Source organism: Nymphalis io, chromosome 22 (genome assembly GCF_905147045.1).
Source record: "Nymphalis io chromosome 22, ilAglIoxx1.1, whole genome shotgun sequence".
In the NCBI taxonomy this organism is placed as follows: domain Eukaryota; kingdom Metazoa; phylum Arthropoda; class Insecta; order Lepidoptera; family Nymphalidae; genus Nymphalis; species Nymphalis io.
Window position 1 is genome coordinate 5,295,881 of NC_065909.1, and position 17,201 is coordinate 5,313,081.

The window sequence follows — 17,201 nt, forward strand, 5'->3', positions numbered from 1 at the left end:
AAATTCAGCGACAGCATATGTCTAACTTTTATATTTAAGAAACAAAAAGTAATTTTTTATATTTAAAAATGAATTTAAATCGTTAGGTCATGTTTATTAGTCATATTATCAACAATTAAGAATTCTTATCAAAATATGTAAACTTATCGTCTCAAGTGTTTTAAACAAAATACTTTTCCCTTTTACTGCATATACTTTGGACCAATGGTTATAGAGATAATACGACAGAGGTATGGAACCGCGACCGTGTCGCAATCTATTGAGTGATATTTCTATTAGACGGTTTTTTTCATATACAAAATTAATCAATCTATTTAGAAATAAATAGTTTCATTACTAAGGAAATTTTATTTAGATAAAATTCGTTTTTACAGTTTGTTTCTTAGTTGCATAGTTCAAAAGATAATTTAAAAAATCAAATACGCGAGACATTTTATTAATGTTCGACCAATCGATCACAAATAAAGATGTTTACCGCATAACGAAGTGGGCACGGGTCAGTTAGTATTATATAAGTACGTTGAGTTAAAACTTACCATGTGTAAAATATTTATAAAATATTATATATATAAAAAATACGAATGTGTCTCAAGATCTAAATTATCTATTTGTTTACAGTTTAAATCCAGTAGATAATATATTTGCAAGTTCTGTTCATTCGATTTCTTCACATATGAAATAGTAATTTATATGAACGGCTTGTGTGCCTAAAACCGTGTAGCCTGATGATGACTGTCTGGGATTCCTTTTGAGAAGCTTAAGAGTTTATCCGATCCAGGTTGGTTGATTCACATTTGGCAGAATATCTTGGATGTTTTCATTCACCGCCAACGCAGCCAATGCATTGTTATGTAGTACGTGTATCGTCTTCCAATTTCCGAGCAACTGTCATTCGATCACAATGAATACGATATTAGGTGCACCATATTATGTAGCATGTTTTGCGTCCCACGTTTAATGCACAAAATTACCAACAACTGATCAAACGAAAATGGTCTGTAAAAATTCAAGTCAATAGTGATCAAAATTGCTCGCTCGTAATAATGAGGTAAGTATATCAATGTTACCAATTACGTTGTCTGTATTGTTTGTTCCGGCTATTGTATGCGAGTTCCCCTGTTTTATTTCTGGGACAAAATATCATTGAGTGATTACTTAGAATGTCTGCTGGAAGGATGTGATAGTATTTATAAAATATTGTCATACATAACGAGCTATATACTTCTGCATCAAATATCATTTATTTGATGCGGAAGTATATAGCTCGTACACGTCGCACCTGCTATGGGATTGGTCTCATTTATTTGATGGACCATTTGAAAACTTCTTCTAGGCATCTTCTAGGCAAGCGCGCTCCATCTTACACTGTATCATCACTTTCTCTTTCTCAGGTGTGATAACAGTCAAGCGCTAGCTTATATATATAAAAAAACCCAGGCTCCACTCAATTTGTATGTTTTTTATTTGAGCTTATAATTCATCTCGTGCAACGTGTGGCAGATTTTTATCCAACACATACAGATTTATGTGTTTTAGCCACAGAGATCTACTCATCATACATCATCATATATTAAAAAATCGCAAATACACCAAGTCGAATATATTAATTCTATTAAAATAAATTTAGTTAAACTGACATGACATTTCCAATTTTACTATCAGAACAAGTTCCTAACACCGTAATTGGTCTGTCATTCGGTCCTATACTATTTGTATGTACATACGTAATACCCTAATGTCTCAATCGGGTTCGTTGATTTCGAGAATCGAGCCGTCTGACTCAGGGACTCATAGAAATGACAATGTCTATACAATGTATATACGTTTATTTCCTGTGATTCAAGCAGGCTTCCTGCGGCTTCTACATTAGGCGGCCTTTTTTGTAGATTATTTATCACCAGACTAATATACCTACTTCATTGGTATTCCGTTGCAATACTTTCTGTCATATAATTATGCCTTATTGAATATGTTTATGACATAAATGGTCTGCCAGGATGTCCCAGTGTACGAAACACGTGGATCATAACAGAAGGGTGTTAAGCCAAGTGAAGTCTAGTTTTTGTTTAAGTTCTATTTGTGATCACTAGTGAAGAAAAATGTAGAAAGTTGGGAATTATAGTCCCTAATTATATTCTTAACGTAAGGTCTTTGTCTAGCAAGGGAACATTAATGGACGAATCTGAATTCACAAATCTAATATATGTATATATCTGATCTACATTTAGAACTCCAATATAAAATTAGGATTCGAAATGATTAACTTCTTAGACAATGTAATTCATTTTATTAACTATTAAATAAAACTTGTCTTGTTTACATTACCAACATGATAGCAATTATGCATAAAACATTTACACTGCAGCCTGCGACATACAACAATGTTGGTGCAGCTCTACCTTCGCTAATTATGATTCTGGTACTTTCCGGGGCTTATAGTAACAGTAACAGCCTGTTAATGTCCCACTGCTGGGCTAAGGCCTCCTCTCCCTTTTGAGGAGAAGGTTTGGAGCTTATTCCACCACGCTGCTCCAATGCGGGTTGGTAGAATACACATGTGGCAGAATTTCAATGAAATTAGACACATGCAGGTTTCCTCACGATGTTTTCCTTCACCGTTAAGCACGAGATGAATTATAAACACAAATTAAGCACACAATTGCCGAGATGGCCTAGTGGTAAGAACGCGTGAATCTTAACCGATGATCGTGGGTTCAAACCCGGGCAAGCACCACTGAATTTTCCGGGGCTTACAATAATTTAAACAAAAAAACGTTTTTCTAAAAATGTAAGAAAAGATAAGGGGAGCATAGTTATATACTTTGTTATTTTGCGGTACTACTTTTTATGACGTGTCAAAAAAGGAGCGATTTTTTTAGTTTTTATTTCATTAGCAATCTTGAAATAGGCTACGGTATTACAATACAACGTCATATTTATAACAAAAAAAAATAGTAAATTTGTGCGTGGTATGTAATAAAACAGATTTGCTATTTAAAATATTATCATAATCGTTAATATCGTAGAATGTTTATGATGTTATTATAAGCGGTGCTAACAGACAATTCCAATATTTATCCACAGTACATCAGTATTAAAATTGCGAATAGATTACGTCCTGTCGCCGTTTCCTGAGCGATCATTTAGTATGCAACGTTATTCGAATACATCCTACCGTGACCCATTATATACAGTAGCCATTTTATTGTTATCCCTTTTTGATGCAGATGCTTGAAAAGATTGTGGGAAATCTGACGCTTAACTAATTCATGGTGAAGCATATTATTTATACAAAGGAGGTAGATTGACTGCTTCGTTGGTCTACTGGCTAGCTTAATGCTGTAGATCTCGAGGTTCTAGGTTCAAACCCTAGTTCAAGCTTTCAACGAGTTATTGGGTTTATCCGTTAAAAAATCCTCAGCAGCACTGGAGTGTGGACTCGTCCCGTTCTCTACTTTTCTGGTTGCTCTCACATTGGATTTTAAGAGTGACCGAGAGTAGTACTACTCTCTCGTAAATTGTTGTGATAAATATAATAACTATAATAATAATTTAAGAAATTTAATAAATAGTTTAATTCTCAACAAAACAACTATATGTGTTATATCATATAATCTCTAATCGTTGTGGTTAGGTAAGTCGTGATGGCCGAATGCTTAGAAGACCTGAATCTTAACCGATGATTCCGAGTTCCAACCCGGGCAAGCACTACTGAATTTTCACGTGCTTAATTTGTTTTTATAATTCATCTCGTGCTTAGTGGTGAAAGAAAACATCGTAAAGAAACCTGCACGTGGCGAATGAAATACTGATTGAAATACTGAAATACACGTTTATTCACCAATCCGCATAGGAGTTGTGCGGTGGATTAAGCTCCAAACCTTTTCCTTAACAACAAAATGAGTCTTTAGCCCAGCAGTGGGACATACTATATACTGTTACATTAAGGTTAATAAAGCTTACAGTTTATTATGTGTTTTAAATTTTGTAAAAATAAAAATTGACATAATAATAACAATAACTAATTATGCAAATTACCGTTGTAAGTACTTCATCCAAGATAAACATCAAATCGAATCCAATCCATTCGCATGCGTCATTTTGAAATAATTCGATAAAATATTAACTTATAAAGCTTCATTTTACGAAACAATCGTATCTAAAATGCATTATGAAATGCGTGCAGGAGTCTATGACACCCTTATTACCAGCAGACTATGCGGCAAATCAATTGCGATAAGCCTCAGTAAATCAATGTCAACTGTTTGCTAAAATTATCTTTATCGATAGCGTAATCTTCTGCGTGTTTCATTCATCAATTTCTCGAAAAACATACACGTTTCTCGGAAGTGAAAAGAAATACTTCCTTGAATTACTAAGGATAGTTTTGGTAAAAACCCGATTACAAAATAATTAGATAATGAAGGAAGAAACAATTATAAAAATAATAATAATAATAATCTTTATTTACAATAAACTTCCAAGATATAAATACATTATTATTGTACATTATTAATAACGTAAAATATTTAAGATGCAAAATAAGGCGGTCTCGTCGCTAAGTACCGATCTTTTCTAGACAACAATTAAATATATTAATGTATTAAAATTATAATATAAAAATCGATTCATTATAAATCATAACCAATTCAATGATATTAATAGACAAAAGAGACGCGTTTATGATTCAAATCATAGCCCTTAATCCGGTATCCGGTTCGAATACTCCAGTAGCATTCATTTATCTGATAAGCTATTGTTATTTCCATTCATCGGAAGGTATGTATGATACCTTATTGTGATGCGTGACACTTGATTCATTCCTATCATTCGGTTTTATCTAGAATTCGTAGGCGTAACGTGTGATCGGGTACCTTGGTGGGGGACTGTTATGCACATTTCGCTCCAACCTCATATAGTCAATGAATTACTTTCGGATATCACGCACGTTTGTCTTCAATACGATTACGTGTTTCGCTAAACTTGTATGCAATAAGTGTAATATTATTCATTACTACTGGTAACTCAATATCGTTTATACAGTGATAAACATCGATAAAGTCGCAGTGTTAATTTTATATTGAAAGTTTAAGTGTATTATTAAAATAAAAAAGAAATAAAAAGTGTTAAAAAAATGGTAATGGAGTCTGCACAGCCCAATGGGCGGTTTTGGCCATTATCCCCGCGTTTATGGCGTCGTAGCAGCGAATATTCAAAAGTCGTATTCGAACCGAGACGACCTCCGACATCGCCGATCGAAATACGAAAGCATGGAAGAATTGACGAAACGCCAGATTTGTTACGATCTAGAAGTTTCATTAATGATAAGTTAGATCATTTGAATCTGGAAGAAGAAATAGAACTAAGGAACAGTCTAGAAGATAAGTGTAGATGGAATGTAGATTCTAAGAAGCCACCAGTTAAAGAAAGTAAAAAGGATGACGTTGTGAAATTGAGATCGAAGAAACAAAGGCAGCCCAGGCCGAACAGTCTCCAGCTGTTACTCTGCCCTTCAAGTTCAGGACACTATAGCAGTAACACATGGAGATACACCAGGGTTCGATCAAAAAGGTTCGTTATTTATATTTAAAATACCAAATGTGCGTGAATATTTTTTTATATGACCTAATGAAATAAGAATAAGAAAATAATTTAGATAAGGATTTATTGTTTTCAAAATTATTGATGGAGTATCAATAATATATATTAATTATTATTAATTAATATTGGGATACTATTTAGGGCCCAAATTGTTATCTTATCTTATTGAATAATCTGTACGTTTTGTCTGCAAATGGATCCAGTTTCTCAGACACATAAGAAGTTTACGTTGCTCAATTACATCTTAACGTAATCAAGTTACTGATGACTGGAATTAATTAATTCGTACACTTTCCCTTACATTCGTTATCGTAAATGTCTCCACCTTGCTCGACGACGTGGGCGGCGAGTGGGCGATATTTTGAAGGCTGAAATAAGCGATATTAAATTCACCTTCAACTGTTTGCGATGGAATTCGATAGATTCAAATTAACATTGATTTATGATTCTGCCTATGTTTGAGATGATTAACTATTAAATCTTCATTCAATATAAACGATGTTTGTATTAATGATGACTTAGTTTAATATGTGCAGTTGCACGTATCGAATTACAGTTATGTACATCATATATGTATCGTTCTTTATTTTTTGGTCTGCGAAATGTGTCTATATTTATTCCTATTATCAGTTACTCCCGTCGTCACATAAATTTATGTAAAGTAAGATATTGTATATGTACTAACGACGACCACAGAGTAAAGGTGTAAAATATTGGCGTTTGTTTCCGATAAAAACTGCATTTAATTTTGTAATTTATAAATGTACGAGCTAATTGTCCCGGTTTCGCGCGGTTAAATAAGAAAAATAGTGGATATGATTTGCGTAAAATCTGTTTTTAGCGAGAGTCTACGTTGCGAAAAGAATAACTATATCAAGTCAATCAGTGGTATTTCGCTTATATATATATGTAGACTGCCTCGTTGTTCTAGTGGCTTGATGTAAGGCCACAAACCCGCAGGTATTTGGTTCAATACCCAGGTCGGGCCAATAGAAGCTATTGGGTTTTTCTGTCAGAAAATTCTCAGTAGCAGCCCGGAGTCTGGAAGTTGGAAGTGTGTACACTCCTGTGCTTCGGAAAGCACGTAAAACCGTTGGTCCTGCACCTGAACTCTTTTCGATCGTGTAGGATTACCGTCCAATTGGATTATGACAGTTCAGGAATAGAAAGTGCACCTGTGTTTGCGCACACACTTGTGCACTATAATATCTCCTGCATAGGCTAATCTTTCTTGAGATTGGCCGCCGTGGCCGAAATAAGTCTGGAGGACATTATTATTATATATATAGATATGTAAAACAGTTTTTACTTCCCTTATATTATTCACAGGTTCAATAATTTAATTTATGTTTACCTATAAAATATTAAAAAATAATATAATATAGTTGTTTTATTCAAATCAAATTTATTTGAAGGCCTTTTTATTGTAATTAACGTTAGACGATAACTGAACGTTATTGTGATTTTTATATTTAAAAGTAAGTGACACTATGTCATAGTTAGCAAAAAACATAAGCTTTAATTACTTACAAAGTGTTAGAACTTAATACAGCTCATTGTTTAACTAATGACGTCACTAACTGTAGCTAATGATGGTATTTAAAATAATTACATTTTTATGATTCAGAATTCCTAATGAACAACTGACAAGTTTTTGTTTTTAATCAATTATTTCACAAATTTCTGCACGTCGGCCATTGACAAAAAAAAACTAAATTTATCTTATTATTAATATGACTTATAATTAGGTTGATTGTAATGTATGTAGTTTTCATTACATTTGATTGATTCCAATTGTCAATTGTTACATAAGATTGATGACTATTCTGTTATATTAAAATTAGTTAACATAACATATAAGTTAACACAAATCGAATAATACATCATACTGTTTAATAAAATAATGTTGTTTAAACATTTATACAAACAATAATAAATAAGTTTGATACAAATATAAATACTAACTAACAAGACATTTGAAAATTCTTGATACTGGCGTAACCATTCTTGTCTAAAGACATTGACAATTATTTATGTTCTAACAGGATCTCACCCTAAAAATTCTCTGCATAGCCCGTAGACTACCTCTATGACGTATCCTGTTACACTAAACTCGACTAGGAACTCTCAAGATATGTCAGAAACTTGTATGTCACATTAACTAGAACATTTTTTTTTATAATATTTAAAGAATATCATAAGTTACCGGCGAGCATCAAGTATCGGTTTTTCAAATCTGTCTACGCTGTCGGTTATATAATGATAAAATCAACTCTCGTTGGCTATAAAATAATTAATTTAATCTATAATCAACTTTCATTGATCATTAACGCTCAAATATACAACATTTGTTTCTATATATATAAATACTGTCGACCTCGGTAAGCGTAATTAGCGAATATTTATAATTAAGTTGCGTACGAATCGTACGTTATGATTTACGTGTAACGAATAATAAATTCGCATGTCGCCGTCGTAAGTCGACGCAGTTGTGTATTTCATTATCGAATTTGTGTGTTTTGTTTTTTTATTTTTTTATAAACATGTGTACACGCCCCTGTGTTTTTAACACAGGAAGAAAATCCATGTGAACACACTCGTAGACATATCTTAAACATTAAAAAGAGTGGGTGTATATTATTACTATCGATTTTTATTATATTTAATAGTTCGAATAATATAAATATATAATAACTGATCTTTAGGTTTTTTCTAATATGTTTTATTTAACTTCACCTTTTAGTCCTGCCACTATTTTGGAACGGCGTGGATATTGTGCTGATATTTTACGTATTCTTTTATTACTAGTGATAATACAAGTACCTACATTAATTCTACCAACCCGCATTGGAGCAGCATGGTAGAATAAGCTCCAAACCTTCTCCTCAAAAGGGAGAGGAGGCCTTAGCCCAGCAGTGGGACATTAACAGGCTGTTACTGTTTATATTAATATTATTTGTTTTACTCTAAAGTATTAAACGAAGGTTTTGAATAAAACCTGATGAGAAAGGCTTTGAAGTTCTTGAGGTTAATGTGGTGATCTCATTGGATCGTTTATAGGATTTAATTAGACCGCAGTTCGTAAAGTAGGTTTAGATCAAAATTGATCGTATGACAGGAATTCCTATTTGTTGTTCAATTGTCTATTTTGTATGTTTCAAATAAAAACTTTAGAATATCCAATACAATTGAAATTGATTTTGGACCACTTTAAAGGATATATAACGCAAAAACAGTCATCAATATTCGTTAATTAACAAAAAAAGGTATATACAAACGTACATAAATATATAAATGTATGTAAACATTCTTTTTTGAAGTCGATTAAAAATTGTGTGAAATCTGTATTGACGTATCGTGCAGCATCGCGTAATGAATATTTAACAGCCTAGATCATATCGACGGTTTATGGTAACCAATTTAAAATAAAGACAGATGGTATTTCACAATGGCTTCGAAATTCAAAATGAGTTGAATTTCATTTTTGTACAATTATTATTATGAATCCCGGGCTTACGGGCGCTATTTTTATAATTTACACTAAACATATTTTTGAACAATCCAACTGAGGTAAAAGCGTATCGAATAAATCAAATTAAGTTAACTTTTTGATAATTGTTTCATTGGCTTCGCTTATATGTATGTGTCCAGGTAATAATAAAATAAATAAAATATAAGAATTCTAACTCGGACGCGATATAAAGTATACAGAAAAAAGTTAATCGTCAAATTGTATCGTTATACCAACATCGAGAGTAAAAATAACTGAATATTCATATACTAAACATTTATTATTATATTATATATAATTGTCTTCACGCTTAGGCAAACGTAGTGTAGGACGCCCTGTGACAAGATGGGCCGACGATTTAAAAAAGGTGGCAGGTTCGGGATGGATGCGGACTGCCCAAGATCGGGATGGTTGGCGTTCTAAGGGGGAGGCTTTCGTCCAGCAGTGGACGGCAAAAGGCTGAAAAAAAAAATTGTCTTCAATTGAGGACTATTAATAGTGTAATAATAGTGGTTCCTGCAAGCTCGTCTGGGTAGAAAACACCGACTCATCACATATTCTACCACAAAACGGTAGCACTTAAGATGGTATTGTTGCGGTGTTGTTGAGGAGGATGGTTAAGATTTTTAACATCGCCAATGTCTATGGGCGGTAGTGACCACTAATCATCGTGTGTATTCATATATTGTCTCACATATTGCTACAAGAAAGTATTTGTAAGTTTTCCAAGTGAAACAATTGATACTAAAAGCTCTAGATGTAACAGTTTATTACTCAGTACGCTTTCAAATTAGTCGATGCTGCAGAACGTAAATTAACCGACCTAATTACGTAGTGCTGAACTAGTTTGTGTTTACAAATCATGAATTACATTTGTAAGTTCGTCGACCTTTACAATAATTACACTACATTATTGAATGTTTATACTATTGTATATCTGTATTTGTGTGTGTGTTTTGTTCAATACTTAATGGGATTCTTAGTTTTTATGACAACTAATTTGGCATTTATCTTCAAATTGAATCCTGTATAATATTATAAATGCGAGTTTTTTTTAATACATATTTGTTTGTTTTGTCTTAACTATTCATGAATTTTTACAAACATGTCGCAGTAAAGCACATAATGCCTGCTTCCTTGCCAACCGCAGACGAAGATGCAGACGTAAACTAGTTGTATAATGTAACTTATACGTTATCACGACATTAAAACAATAGTATGAAATGGTTGCAACATTAAGCTAATGGTCAGTTGCATAAGTGTGATATCGTTATCATTTATATTGCGATCCATTTTGAGGTCCTCAACCTGCATCGTCTAATGCAATTTTAGTTCAGAATGATGTAAACGTAATATTTTTATATTAAATATTACTAATGAATATTATTATGTCTTTCAACTTTAATCTTAATAAACTACGTAAATTTTTGTACAACTTTTTATGTTTTTTTTCGTGAATCATACTTAATTTTATATAAAATTATATATTTTTTTTAGTTTAAATGGTACGTTTTTTGTTTTGTATGTAGGTAGATATTAACGTATTGGCCACGTAGTTTTAACATTTACAATGTTCACTAATGTTTGCAGGTTAAAGTCTGAGCAAGCGCAACTGAATTTGTGTTTATAATTTATTTCGTGGCGGACTGTTCGTGAACCATCACGTGTTAGATACATGCAGGTTTCCTCGCGACGTTTTCTTTCACCGTCAAGCACGAGATGAATTATAAACACAAATTAAGCACATGAAAATTCAGTGGTGCTTGCCCGAGTTTGAACCCGCGATCGTAATTTAAGATTCACGCATTCTAACCACTGGGCCATCTCGGCTTTTTTACAATATCATTTGTAATATTGCTTGGTGTTAGTAACGCAGCAAATGCTTTACGTCTGATATTAGATTGAAGTATTATTTTTTGCATCGTTATGCGCAAAAGCTTATAGATTATATTGCGCTGCGATAACCCAATTGTCTGTAAGTGTGTCATCATCTATTGCACTCTTATCAACATTAGCGACAGTTGCAAAATCGAATTCATTTCTTTTATTATGATTCACATTGAACATGCCTCGACCTGTTCTATATGAATCACTCATGTCTTGCCCACGATTGTTTGTTTCCTTTTGAAATAAATATTGATAATGTTACAGGTCGGATTCCATAGCGAGCTTACGTGTTAACATTCACGCTTATATTTCGATAAACATTAACGAATCGTTTCGACTGTTTTTTTTTCGGGAATTTAGCTTTTAATTTCTCTCTTTCTGTCGTAATTGATTTGACATTCTAAGAAATAAAAATAGCACTTTTTAAATCGGTAATACCGAATTCTTAAGGATATAATCGTAAGATAATGTTAATTGTCTCGGAAGGCATTGGACTATTGGACCATATTTTATACTTTTAATTTCTTAATAGACATTTATCAGCCTTTCACAATAGCCTTTTGCTTAGTGAGCATATTTGTCGTAAAAGAAGTAACAACCTACCTATATTTTATTTATATTATAGGACCTATAATTGCGTGATGAGTAAGTCAGTGTATTTAGCTTATATATATACTTTACAATTCGAACCGAGCTGTGTCTTCTGCCTTAAAAAAGTCTCGTTTATGTTTATAGATTTTAAATATTAACGGTAGTGTTTCGTAAAATCTAATACATAAACACAATGGAATCGGCAACTAAAAGGGTTGTCAGCCCCTTTCACATACACGCAGCGCATTTGCATGCTCCGAATGCTGCCAATCGATGGAACTCCCCCTATAAGGGGGGACACCCTATTGTACCTTGTGGCAGCTCCACACAAAGCCACTAGCCTGTGGATAATTAAAACGAAGGCCGCGTGTTGACCAAGTGCTACTGTGGCATTGCGTACAATTTCGGCTACTTGTCATGATATATATCCTTACCTAGGAATATTCTAAATTAATTAATTAAATTGACGGCTGAATAACAATATATTTAGTTGATTAAAAGACATAAGACTTTTTGATCGTCTGTTTATCTTTCTTTAGAATATGTTTCATTGTAATTATATATTTATATATTACAGATCTGAAAAACATCACATGTTCATATAATTTGTATATTTATATATTTATTGTACAATATATTTACAGGTTTTAAAAAAAAATAAAAAATATTTTATAAGTTTCATAAATAATAAAGAAATAAATTATTCGTGTCTGTATTGACAATAATTAATAAATTGCTATTATAATAAGAATAATTTTCAAATCAAAACGCACGTCCAAATGATTTCAGAGATAAAGTTCGCTTTAAAAAAACATGGATTATATTATGGAATATGTACTTATGTGAGGATATTTTTGTTACAGCCATGAGCCCGAGGGCGGCGGCCGGTGTGGCGAGGGGCCGCTAGCGCGCGCGATGCAGCCCACGCCGCAGGGCGGGTCGCCCAAGCGTCACGCCACACCTGCGTCTGGGCACGGTATGTTTTTTTTTCATAATTTGACACAAATGCAATTGTAGAAAAGGAATAATTTTATTCTGTATTCCTGTCTCTACGGGTTCGTATGAAGGTTTTATGTGACTACTTGTGAATGTTATATTGTCTGTCTAACTAGAAAGAAATTAGGTTGCTTGGTATTAAACCATTAAAATAAAGTAAATTTAAATTATAATAAAAATATAACAAATAGACGTGCTATGGAGATATAGTTATCGGTAAATATATTAACTTTACTTTCGTGTAATTAAAAATAGTTGAAACTGTAATTTAATGTATTTACAAATTATATATATGTACTTACTTGGTAGATTATTTTCGAGTACGAAGTTCTATACTAACGGGCACAAGAAGGCGCCTCGTGTACCCGGATATTCAAGAAACGACTCGCTTTTGCCTACAGATAGTAGAATTGCCTTTGAGCCGTCATTAAGGTACCACTGGATTGCTTAAGGAGTACTTAAGGATCTGTAGGTTACAAATAACGGATAGTACGTTATATGTAAGGACAGATTAAACGCTTCAATAAAAAATACATGGACTTATATGGGCTTTGCATATTTTAACCTAGTTCCAAAACATTTGCACAATTGTGAAAACTACTTTTGAGTAAATATTTGAAAATGCATGAAAACACGGGCCAAGGTTGCGATGCGCTGAAAGAGAAAAGCAGCGAACGATTTTTTCTCGTGGCGTCATTTCCATAATTAGTTTTATCTTCGAACTCGTTACGTACGAAGATGTTTAATTAAAAGTTAAAATTCGAAACAGATCTCAACTCGTGGGTTCTCATCGTTTGCTTTGTATCGAATTTTAATTAACTTTTCCAATTGAATATTATTCTAAATTCAGACAATGTTCGATTATTTTTGATTAATTTCATCGTCTGATATTGGTTGAATGGAATTAATAGTTAATATTTTTCTAATAAAATTAAAGCTTATTCTTTAAAAAAAGAATTATAAATATAATAATAAATAAGGTAAGCTATACAATACAAGATTATAGAGATGATATGTGTTTGAAGTTAGTATTCGTGGGTTGGTTTCATAAAAATTATAAATGAATAATTGTATATGATTGGTGACAACTTCTTGCTGGTCTATTCCGGTAGAATCTACATTTGTAACAATTTCTAAGTTATTTTAAATGTAGCTAAATTTCACCCAAGGCTTTTCCCGCGTGTTCCCCTAAGAGGAGGTATTGCAAGAGATCGGTTGAAATAGTAAGATATGAAAGCATAACAAACAAACTCACTTTCGCATTTATAATATTAGTAAGGATTTGATCTAAGTGCTACATTATTAATATACGAGATAAATAATCCAATCTGTATGTCTGTATGACATGTTTAAAGCAGCTAGCTGGAAGATGTAAAATGGTAGGAGTCGGATAGGCGGTCAATGCCAAAATTGTTATTTTTTCTTCTTACATACGAGTTAATGTCCAATCGATTTCTTAATGTACTAACTATGAGATCGATAGATTTTTTAAAAAGCTTTATGCTAAATAACGTATCATACATCACAGCGGTAGCTATAGACATTTTGATTAACTGCAAAGTTTTGTTGCAAGTTTTAAATTAATGCTAATAAAACCTCTTTAAATGTAAATAACAGACCATGAGGTGTCTAGATTTGAATCAGAAATTCGTAATAGATAGACACTTCGACGCTCGTTAACCGCCACTAAAAAGAAAATGACAGGGGGCGTCATTATAGAAGCCGGCGCTGATGTCACCACTTCCGATGTTGCCGGCTGTCGGGCACGTGGTCACTAATGAGCGGTCCATTTTAAGGTTTCGCTACCAAACATATATCCTGAGAATTTCATCATGTCCGTTTATCGTCCTTAAATTTCTGATACCCACGAGATGCGTTGGAACTGTGTCTGTGTACCAAATGGTAACTTCAAGTTTATTAATATAGTTGTGTTATTTAATTGGTGAAAAAGATTAACGCTCCTATCAGTCCGAACTTGTGACATGACCATTTAATTATTATTTTTTTAAACTTATTTGAATATAGAATATTTAAACTAAGTTCGGACTATTATATATGCGAATATATATTATATAGTTATATAGTACCGTGTATGCTTCACCAGTACAGACAGTACAACCAACGAAACACTTAAAGGTAATATTATAAAATAATAAATAAACATTTTTTTTTGGATTATATGAAGATGAACGATAAAAGCCGAGATGGCCCAGTGGTAAGAACGCGTGAATCTTAACCGATGATCGTGGGTTCAAACCCGGGCAAGCACCACTGAATTTTCATGTGCTTAATTTGTGATTATAATTCATCTCGTGCTTTACGGTGAAGGAAAACATCGTGAGGAAACCTGCATGTGTCTAATTTCACTGAAATTCTGCCACATGTGAATTCTACCAACCCGCATTGGAGCAGCGTGGTGGAATAAGCTCCAAACCTTCTCATCAAAAAGAGGAGAGGAGGCCTTTAGCCCAGCAGTGGGACATTCACAGGCTGTTACGGTTACGGAACGGATATGATGAACAATTTACGTAGATATGTTAATTAAATTTAATATAAATAGGTAAAACAAGTTTGTCCAATGGAAGGCGTTCATGAATAATGCTGACGTATTGTATAATGGGTTATGGCGGTCGGTGAAACGACAGATAACATTTATTTATGGCCTGTCCAGCCTGGCTCCGGCGACATCCTTCCGCCCGCATCGCTGTCACGATATTTAACCGAAATAAAACGTTGCGACTCGTGATTGACGCCACATCAGCTATTTGCTTCAGGTACAAAATACGTAGTAAAGTCTTGCCTTGTCTTTGCCTGATTCTGTATTTCCTGATAGGTGCAACGTTGGTGTCTTCAAATACAGAGTAAACTGGTTTCTTTTAGGCAAGCGTCCTACATCCTAGACCGTGTCGATGCTTAACATCAGGCAAGTCAACGGTCAGACGCTGGCCTATTAAATTTATAGATTAGGTAGGTGGTCCAATGCCTATAGATTCGATATAGATCGATGGAAAAAATGTTACCATTCCGTCAATGCGCCACCAACCTATACATATACTGGCTCACTGACACTTCAAACCAGGAAACCACAATAATAAATATTGCTGTTTGCGATAAATTTTCTTTGACACATGTAGGTTTCCTTACAATGTTTGAATTCACCGCAAAGCTATTTGACTAAAAGGTACTTGCCCGGGTTTGAACCCGTAGTCTACGGTTAAGTTGCACGTGTTAAACCACCAGGATATAAAAACGCGCTAAATATGGAGAATATTTAAAATATAACCTATTAATTCATGTTAAATTTCAACACGGCTTTTAAAGTTGATCTCTGAGAAAATTTAAAGCTCAAAGCTTCATCGCTACAGTAATTGTGGTTGCAATATAATTAATTATGTAGAAAAAGAAGTTATAATGCATACATAATACTATATGACACTGCTTATATATAAATACATATATTAAATTATTATTTAGTTATATTAAGAATGTCAATTAGGAGAAAGCAAACGAAATTCAGTTATATGGATTGTATTGCCACCAGAGCTAAAAATGTGTGCAAAATCACGACTCTGTTTTTTATGTTGATTTTAAGATAATTAAAAAAAAAAGTAAAATGAACTTCGTATCAGAAATTATTAATATAAAACCGGTGATAGTAGTCTTAAATGTTTCCGGTAACAAAAAAAAAGTTATAGAAAAAAAATCGGAAGTTGCCTTGATAGCCATGCGGTATAACGAGTATATCAAGTGTTGTATGCGGATGTTGAATCGTATAATCAAATACAAGTGTAGGTGTGGGAAAATTTTATCACAAAGTCTGTTTTATAGATTTTATAGAACCAAGGTGTGACCTATAAATTAAAACAGCACTAAAAATGCCTTACACGGCAAATATTTTACTCTGTTAATGAATTACTTAAGCTGGAACAAGTATTCGATAAATATAAGAAAACTTTAGTAGAACATGTAATTTGTGTTTATATAGTTCAAATTTATCATATTTTTATATCGTTTATCTGACATTATTTACTTTGAATTGCTTAATATATTTACTATATATAATTTTCTTAGTGCGAGGGATTTGTGCAAGCCCGTCTGGGTAGGTACCACTCATCAAATATATGCTGGTAAGTGAGCCAGTGTAACCACAGGCACTTGGGACAAGGCACTTAGTTCCCAAGGTTGGTGGCGTATTGATGATAAGGAATATTTCTTTTAATTCCAATGTATTTTGGCAATCGTGACCATTTACTATCTGGTGATCAATTTGCCCATCCGCTTACCTATTTTATTATATAAAAAAATATATACTTTATTCGGATTGTTGTTATATATATAATTAAAATGTTATGTTATGTAATGTTGCATGGCTGAAATGGCTGGATATATATCTCATTGTATAATATTAAAGTTAAAAAAATAAATATATCATTAGCTTTAGTTGCACTAATACCAAAATGTGAAAATAGTAAATTTTGCTCTACAAGTGTTAACGAACTTTATTTACTTACCAGCGTTCCGGTCCGACTTCGCAAGAGTAGCACTAAATAAATAGACAGAAGTGTCACGGACTTTTCCTTAAAACTATTTGAGAATAACTTTTCCTATACTACTT

At 33.1% G+C, this 17,201-nt stretch overlaps 1 protein-coding gene across 7 annotated transcripts in view; it reads left to right on the forward strand.

Moving 5' to 3' along the window:
* LOC126777150 (focal adhesion kinase 1) overlaps positions 1 to 17,201 on the forward strand; it is a 168,481-nt gene that overhangs the window by 130,443 nt on the left and 20,837 nt on the right. For 4 of the 7 annotated variants that reach the window (XM_050500070.1, XM_050500068.1, XM_050500071.1 and 1 more), the window contains one exon: positions 12,454 to 12,566. In XM_050500070.1, the coding sequence (XP_050356027.1) occupies positions 12,454 to 12,566 (113 nt within the window). Of the gene's footprint in view, positions 1 to 4,936; positions 5,572 to 12,453; positions 12,567 to 17,201 lie in introns of those variants that run through there. The other 3 variants (XM_050500072.1, XM_050500067.1, XM_050500066.1) reach the window with 2 other exon arrangements.